We start from the raw sequence: 8,231 nt of genomic DNA on the forward strand, positions 1-8,231 counted from the left end.
GCGGGTGGGCACCTGGCTGTCAGCAGCCCCAGTACTGAAGGTGAGCTGGCCCCCAGTGCTGGGGTATGGTGGCGGTGGCTTTGCACTGGCACTGAAAGAGCTGCCAAAAGCTGAAACGGAGGAGCCGAATGTCAGTGGCGCTTGAGCTGTGGTGGCTGGGGCCGAGGAGGTCAGTGTAGTGCTCCCAAATATGCTAAAGCCCACAGTGGTGGCAGCAACTGTTGAGTTTGAAGGTACCTGGCCAAAGGCAGGGCCTCCTGGGACACTGGTGGTGGCAGTGACTGTGGCTGGAGGCGCCTTCCCGAACTGGAACACAGGCCCTGGGGTGGCAAAGCTGGTTTCCGTGCTGGGAGCAGAGCTGGCCAGGCCCCCGAACAGGAAAGGCTGTGTTGTGCTGGTGGAGGTGGCAGTGGTGAGAGTCACACTGGCAGCAGGGCCAGTGGAGGCAGGCGGGTTCAGTCCGAAGCTGAAGACAGGTTTAATGGTGGCATCCGTGGAGGAACTCTGGGTGGTGGCTGTTGTAGCTGCAGTGGTGAAGATGACGTTGGGAAGACCCGTGAATCCTGCCAGAGTAGCTGTGGAGGCAGTTGGTGGCTCTGAGGCTGGCTGTGCCACGGGTTTGAAGGCGAAAGGAGAAACTTTCGCTGGAGATGAAGCGGCAGTGATGCTACCAAAGATCGGCTTGAATATGGAGGATGTGGAGGACGTCGAGGCAGGGCCCGAGCTTGCAGACACGGTGGCTGTAGTGGAGGTGACAGCCGTGCAGGCTGCTGTGCTCTCACTCTTCGGCACAGCACCAAAGATGGGTTTGAAGATGGGGGTTGTGGTGGGCATGGCAGTGGGGGGGGTGGGCACAGCAGTGGCTGCGGTGGGCACAGCAGTGGATGCAGTGAGTGTGGCAGTGGCTGTGGTGGGCGCGGCAGCGGCCACGGTCACTGCTGGCTGGCTGGCTGGAGGGGTGTTCAGCATCCCAAACAGGATGCTTGGCTTTGGGAAGGAGGGAGGCTTGCTGGGGGTCTGGCCCAGGTCGGTGAACACAGGAGGGGCCAGGCTGCTGGGGGGGGGCACCGCCAGGGCAGGGGGGGCACTGGGGGCAGGTGTGCTCAACACAGGCATGGGCTTGGTGTCAGCAGAGCTGCCAGGCAGAGAGCTCGACTCCAATGACACAGCAGGAGCAGGTGGCTGTGCAGCTGATGGAGGTGGCTGGGATGCTGCCACAGCTCCAGTGGAGTCTGGAAAGGGGAGAGAGCTTATTTACGGACAAGGGGGCACCTTCAGCAGCTCACCCTTCTGCCAGGTACCCACCCACTGCTGCAAAGGCTCCCGGAGCAGCACCCACCACACCCAAACCTCCATGCTTACCATAAGCCTCCAGCAGGACCAGGGGCTCAGCATTCCCAAAGGTGTCCCCTCAAGCCCTGCCTGCCAGCTCTGCTGCCAGCAGAGGGTTTTGTCAGCTGCCTCAAGCAGAGGTAACGAGGAGTTCCCACTGCACCTGCCCAACTCTGCTGGCGTTACACTGTGCCAATTCTCCCCCTCCTCCTCACCTGATGCTGTGGATACAGCCTGGCTGCTCTGCATCTTCTTCAGGCTGTCCAGGAGTGAGGAGCTGGCTGGGGCAGGAGCTGTGGAGGCAGGCATGGGCCCAGGGGAGGTCACAGCAAACGCCAGCGGCTTGGACACAGGCACTGTCTCTGCAGTGGTGCTGGGAACTGCATCTACAGGGAAACAGCAAGATATAAGGACTCACGAGTGGCTGTGATGAACAAACCCTTAGCAGAGCTTCCCAGCAGGCAGGGAAACTGCACCTACACCCTACAGCCCTGGGGAACCTCACCCAGCACCACATGGCATGAGATCTCCTCAGCTGGAAGGCATCAAGAGCACCCCCAGACCCGAGGCACCACTGGCCCAGGAGCTTCCTTGGCCCATGCTGGCCTGCCAGGCCTGGGCTTGTTTCTACCCCTCCACAATCCCAGGCCATCCTTACCAGCCTTATCCTCCAAGACACTGTTGAACCACTGCAGCACTGCCTTCTTCTCTGCATCCAGGTCCTCTGAGGTGATGGAGTAGCCCAGCTGAGGCGGCGGGGGCTGCCAAGAGAGAGCAGCAGCAGCTTAGCTCCTTCCCAGGGAAGCAGGCAGAGCCTCTCTGAAGGTGTGCTGGCGACTGGCCGTGGCGAGCCCTGTGAAGCAGGTGGTCCTGCCGCAGCTACCGCGGAGCTCCGGTCCCCAACTCTGGTGGGCCCCCGGCGTGGCACTGAGGGCATGGCAAGCCTTCCCCAGGCCATTACCTGGTCCGGCAGCAGGCAGCACAACCACGCACAGCCCACCAGACACTGGGGCTGGGGAGAGCGTCACTTCCCACTCGGCCAAGGACGGGGCCTCCTTCCTGAGGGCAGGCAGGTCAGTGTGCCCCCAGCCCTGCAGAAATTGCAGTGAGCACATTCTATTGCCAGAGCGGGGCCAGAGGGGCTGTGAGACAGCGACGTACCAGCACCAGCTGGTCCCCACGGAGAGACGATAGCAACGGGATCTTCCGCTTGCGCTTCCCACTGCTCCCCGATGCGGATGGTGGGCTCAGGGAATTCTGCTTCTTCCACACTGGTGACTCCACCACTATAGAAGGAGACAAGTTAGGCCAAGCTCTGGGCAGAGAGGTGTTTGGTTGTAGTGACAGGGTTGTCCCTTCTGGCCCCGCTCTGGGTGGCCCCGCTCAGAGGGCAGAGCCAGGGGCACAGCTTGAAGCTGAGGACAAGGTTGTGATGCCCTGAAGAGCAGTTCCACATCCAGGAGGTCTGTGACAAGAGGCTGGCGGGGCTCTGTGGGGCAGTGGCCCCCTCCCAGCTCCATGGATGGTGCCAACACACTGCCTACCCAAATCACATGCCACAGCTGGCACCCTATCATGGGGGCCCACCTGCCACGGGCACAGAGGATTTCCTCTCCATTTTAGCTGAGGAAGCATTGGAATAAGCTCAGACTGGAATTTGGTCAGGGTGCTATTCATGCCACAGCAGGTTGTGGACTAAGGCTGACACCTGACCCGTGCTGGGCTGGGAGCTGGAGTTCCCCCTTGCAAGCCACCTCCCAGGCATCTGCTAGCACCCCAACACTGTCAGCATCGCCTTATCACTTGGAAATCCCACTAGAGCAGTCACTGAGGCCAGCAGAAGTGCCACTGCCTTGGGAGCAGCACATGCCAAGTTTCCAGGTGATCTCTCAAACCATTCCCACTGCAGACCTCAGCTACCTCCTGTCCTGCTCTCTTGCTTGCACTGGTAACCCATCCAACCTGGGTGCAGTGTCGGGGCACACCTACACTTACCTTTCTCTGTCTGCAGCTCCTTGTCTGACTTCACTGGGGTGGAAGCATTGGAACGAAGTGACTCTTCTTCCCTGTGTAAGCAGGAGAGACAGTTAGGGCCAACCCTGGGCTCAGCCCTGTCCCCAGGGAGCAGGATGAGACTGAACACGCTGAAGACTCGCACGAGGATCCCTGGTGTGTTTATTTGCCTCCTGTGAACAGATCTCAGGACAAAAGCTTTGCCCAGCTCCAGGCAGAGGAGTTGCTTCCTGCTCCAGACCCAGCTTGGCTGAGCCTATGCACCCTCTGCAAGACGAGTCAGCCTCAGGAGAGTAGCTGGGGTCCTCAGGTGGGAGTCACTGCCCCTCACAGGTTGGGCCCACCAAGGTGGTTGTGTCAGTTTTAGTTCTGACATAAGCTCAGGCCTCTCTGACTTGGCAAAGAGGAGAACACAGGCTGTGCTCCAAGGCAGGCATTAAAATACAAATACTGTGATTTGACTTTGAGATGGCAAAAATCAGGGCCTGTCTCTTCCCAATGATCCAGCAACCAGTAACTCAGGCCATGCCAATGCCACGAGGCACCATCGCCACTGCTGCAACCTGTGCCCGTAAGTCTCTGACCCGGCTTGGGAGCGGGCCAGGGGTGGCACAGCTTGGACGTGCCACAGCATGACAAGGTGGCCGGGAGACCAATCGACACAAGTGGGTCTCCTGATCGTTATGTCTGGGAGAGGGGCCTGGACTGTCCCAGCTCCAGTGGAAAGTGGGACTTGCATGCTAGGATGGCTGGGAAGGACTGCTCTCTTGCCGGCTGGCCATCAGTGGGCAGGGACTCACCAGGTGACTGGCTGGTTACCTGGCTTTCTTGAGAGGCCACTCCGGTGTCTGGGGGCGGGAGGACGCTGGGCTGGACAGTGGGGAGACGCTCACACCACTTCTCTTCCACAGCTGGAACGCAGAGAGATACCAGCAGTAACTTGGCGTGGGGCTGGCAGAGAGCACAGCCCCTCTCCTCCCTGCTCACTCACACTAAGCCCCATTGCCTAGGGCCATAGCTATTGAGCCCAATGAGCTGAGAGCCTCTCCTGCTTCACCACCACTTATCTCCCCTCCACATTTTAGGGAGCACAAAGTCTGGCCACCCCACGCTGAATCCACATGGGGAACAAGCAGCCTCCAGGGCCTTTACAGCCCTGGCTGAGCACAGGGAGGGAGGACACTGCTGGGCCAGCCTTCATGTGACACAGGCAGAGGCCACCCAGCTGCTTTGGACACCCTTGTGTGTAGGGCTGCTCTGGCGGGAGCCAGCACCTCCTTGCCAGGAATTCAAAGCACGTGGATCCCAATGCAAGGGTCAGACTCTCTGCAGCCCCAGCAAACCCCTCCCTCTCACCGCCTGGAGCAAACCTTTCCCCACACAGACAGAGCTCCACTGGCCATGTCTATGTGTCCCTTGCATGTCTGCAAGCCCAGCCAGGCCACAAGCAGTGCTCCATCATAGCCAGCAGCTGGCATCTGGGTCAGAGTGGGAACACACGGCTCCCACACTGCTGACTCCAGCTGAAAGGATGTCAGCACAGCAAAACCATTTTTTTTTTTTCCTTTACCTGGATCTATCCAGTGTAGCAGACTGGGCAAGGAGGAGGAGGGAGGGGAAACAGTCGTGTTCTTGGTTTGGTGTAAAAGCAGCAGTACAGCTCAGCCTGAGATTCCGCCAAAAACCACATAATTGCTGCTTGGCCCATGGCCCACAGCCCACCTGATCCCCAGGGTGGTGAGACTGCCAGCCTGAGCCACACTGGGTCTAGGCCTCCAGCCACACCAGTCTCCTCACGAGCCCAGAGCTGGGAGTACATGGGTGATCCCAAAAGAATGTCAAGCTACTGTGTCCCTACCTGTGCGAGGCCCCGGCTGGAGCTGTAAGAGCTGGCAATGGCGTTGCGGATGGAGCTGGGGATCCCACCAGCATAGGTGTTGTTGAGGGAACTCATGGAGGAGGTGCGAGACCTCTTGTTGGAGCAGTCATCGGGGCAGTGCGAGATGAGGCCCCTCTTCAGAGAGCCCGGCCTGGAGGGGGATGAAGGTCTGATTTGCCCCTCACCGCTCCTGCCCACCAGTCCCTTCCATGCAGGGCAGGTGGAGGAAGGCAATCTTGCTCCTTCTTACAGCACAGGGCTTAGAAACAACCCTCAGCAGCAGCACAGCCCTGCTGTCACAGGGTGACAAACTGAAGGGCACAACCACAGCCTCTCTTGCTCTGCCCCAAAGCCAGGCTCTGCAAGCAAAATCCAAACCCCCTTTTCCAGATCCCACAGACATTTTCTCCCTCCCGTCCCAGGAGCTGCTTTTGGCCCATTGGGCACTTACTTGGGTATGAGAGAGGCAGGGGCACCATTGGCTACCAGTGGCTCAAACGCTGACTGCCCACTTCCACTGCTGTCGTGGCGCCTGTGGAAAGAGAGAGTGAAAGCCTATGACAGCGTGGAAGGCTCTTCCAGCCTGGGGAAAGGCAGGCTGAGCACCCAGAGAGAGATCAAATCTTGTTTTTTTCCTAGCACAAAATGCCTAGGACAGAGCTTTCCCCCATCTACACCCTGCTGCAGATTTTCTCTGTGGGCCTGTCCTTACTGACTCTCACCCCAAACACCAGGAACTCCCCCAGCTGCCTCCTGGGCACAGTAGTTTGGTGTAAGAAAAAAAATACAAATCTTTGCTTAAATCCATTACTATAGGCCAAAATACTTCCAGAAATGAGCTGCTGAGTCCTTCTGAACAGACCTGAGCTCTGAAACTCCCACCTCCGAGCTCTTCCTAACCAGTGTCCTGGACGGTTCAAGTCAAAAACTGAACTCCCCTTCCCACTATGATTTCATGAGGATCTGAAGTGTCAAAATCACAGAAGACATGTTGTGTTCCCTGCTGTGAAATGGAGCTGGAGGTGTAGGACAGCCCTGTCACTTGGCCAGGAGCTCCCCTCAAGCCCAGAGCATGCTGACCCCAAGGCACAGGCGATTCCACACTCTCCAGCTGACACAGCTCCTTTCTGTCCACCAAGTACACGGAATTTTCTACCTACAAGCATTCCTCGCACTTGCCAGACATCAATGACTTCAAAACTGGCTTTTGTGGCAGAGCTGTGTATTGCCACATTAAAAAAAGTTTAAAGAATAATACCCTGAGCTGATCCTGTCTGTGTACCCATTCTGTTGTCACCCTGATTGGCTCTTGTGGGGCTCAGATCCAGTGAGCCAAGTGTTCAGAGACAGGAACTCAGTGCTGGAGGAGGATGGTGTGCTCTGCTTTACCCTGCTCTGCTCCCTGGGTCACCTCCAGCAGCAGCCCTGGTGCAGGACAATGCCCCAGGCACTGCCCAAGCATTGTCTCAGCTCCCCAGCCCAGCCCAGATGGAACAGCCTCCATGGCCACAACTAGGAAGGATGAAGCAACTGCTGGAGCAAGTCCAGAAGAGAGCACAAATTTGGTAAGGGGACTGGAGCACCTTCCCTATGGAAACAGGCTGAGACATCAGGGGCTGTTCAGCCTGAAGAAGGTTGTGTGGAGATCTCAGCAGCCTTTCAGGATCTGGAGGAACCTGCAAGAAAGCTGGAGAGGCACTGCATCAAGAAGTGCAGTGATAGGACAAGGGGGAAAGGCTGCAAAGTGAAAGCACGGTAATTTAGATTGGATATACAGAATAAATTCTTCCCTCAGAGTGGTGAGGACCTGGCACAGGTTGCCCAGAAAACCTGTGGCTACCTCATCCCTGGAAGTGTTCAAGGCCAGGCTGGACAGGGCTTGGTGCAACCTGGTGTAGTGAAGAGTGTCCCTTTCCACGATAAGGGGTAGCTCATTGGATGAGCTTTAAGGTCCCTTCCAACCCAAATCATCCTATGATTCTATGAAAAACAGGAGGATGGGATGGCAAGGCATTGCTGTGCCTGGGTAGTTGGAAAGGCTTTGGCAGACCATGGCTCTCAGGATTTACTCCTTGTCCTTCCTAGAACACTGGTGAAAACACAGCACTCTCCCTCCTCTGAAAGCAGGGATGGAAGTTGCTGGCCTTGAGTAACAAAAGCAGCAGTGCCTCGTTTACTCTCTTGTTTCACCTCCTTCTGCTAGATCAGCTCCCAAGGGAAGCGCACGGAGCTCTCCAAATGCAATGCTTCCACCCGGTAATCCCGTCTCTCCTGGGAGCCCAGGGCTGACGGAAGGACGGAGCCCACGGCAGATACCAACACTTCCCACCATGCTTTCCCAGTCTACAAGCCTCAGTGAGAAGCCACTTCCCACAACACATCCCAGCCAGGCAGGGGAACACACTGGACCCACACCTAAACCACATTCCTTTGACCTCGAAACCTTGGAGGACTTTTGGATGCAGCACCAAGGGCCGGGTGATGGATGGGGTGTGCTTCCTCTCTGCAGTTCACTTCTCACAGTACTTTTCCAGCCCTGACTCCAAGTCTCATGGGGCCTGGCACGCTCTGGGACACATCCCATTCATCACCTTTGAAGCAAGAATCCCATTTGTGACCTTCCCAACGCACTGGCTGCAACTTAAGTTGCTGCCTTTTTACCTTCTCTTGCTCTCCTGATCATTCCCAAAAGTCTGGTCCTCTTCCTCCTCTTCCTCCACAGCCCTTTTCCTGCTCTCCCTGATGGCATTCAGCACAGTCTCCTTCGCACACGGGTCAGGGCTGCTGGTGGCCGGGAAAGCCGGAGGCGAGACCAGCTGCTCCAGACTGCGGAACAGAGCAGAGTGAGGTGTGAAGCAGGCTGGGCTCCCCGGTCTGATCCCCCCACAGAAGCGCGGACACGGCTCTCCCACGCGGCCCTTCCCGGAGGTTTGGACAGCACCATCCTCCCAGCCACATGGTAGCACTCGGGATGGGATGGTGATTCCCGACACAGCAACACAGCACG

At 57.6% G+C, this 8,231-nt stretch overlaps 1 protein-coding gene across 1 annotated transcript in view; it reads right to left on the bottom strand.

The window, feature by feature from the left end:
• Positions 1-8,231, bottom strand: part of POM121 (POM121 transmembrane nucleoporin) — a 15,557-nt gene that overhangs the window by 5,740 nt on the left and 1,586 nt on the right. Inside the window, exons 2-10 of the mRNA XM_017738113.1 lie at positions 7,886-8,098; positions 5,676-5,756; positions 5,204-5,375; positions 4,165-4,256; positions 3,328-3,398; positions 2,494-2,618; positions 1,991-2,093; positions 1,548-1,718; positions 5-1,232 (exon numbers count right to left, since the gene is read on the bottom strand). Of these exons, the coding sequence (XP_017593602.1) occupies positions 5-1,232; positions 1,548-1,718; positions 1,991-2,093; positions 2,494-2,618; positions 3,328-3,398; positions 4,165-4,256; positions 5,204-5,375; positions 5,676-5,756; positions 7,886-8,098 (2,256 nt within the window). The remainder of the gene's footprint in view (positions 1-4; positions 1,233-1,547; positions 1,719-1,990; positions 2,094-2,493; positions 2,619-3,327; positions 3,399-4,164; positions 4,257-5,203; positions 5,376-5,675; positions 5,757-7,885; positions 8,099-8,231) is intronic.

This window comes from Corvus brachyrhynchos, unplaced genomic scaffold, assembly GCF_000691975.1.
Source record: "Corvus brachyrhynchos isolate BGI_N302 unplaced genomic scaffold, ASM69197v1 scaffold137, whole genome shotgun sequence".
Taxonomy (NCBI): domain Eukaryota; kingdom Metazoa; phylum Chordata; class Aves; order Passeriformes; family Corvidae; genus Corvus; species Corvus brachyrhynchos.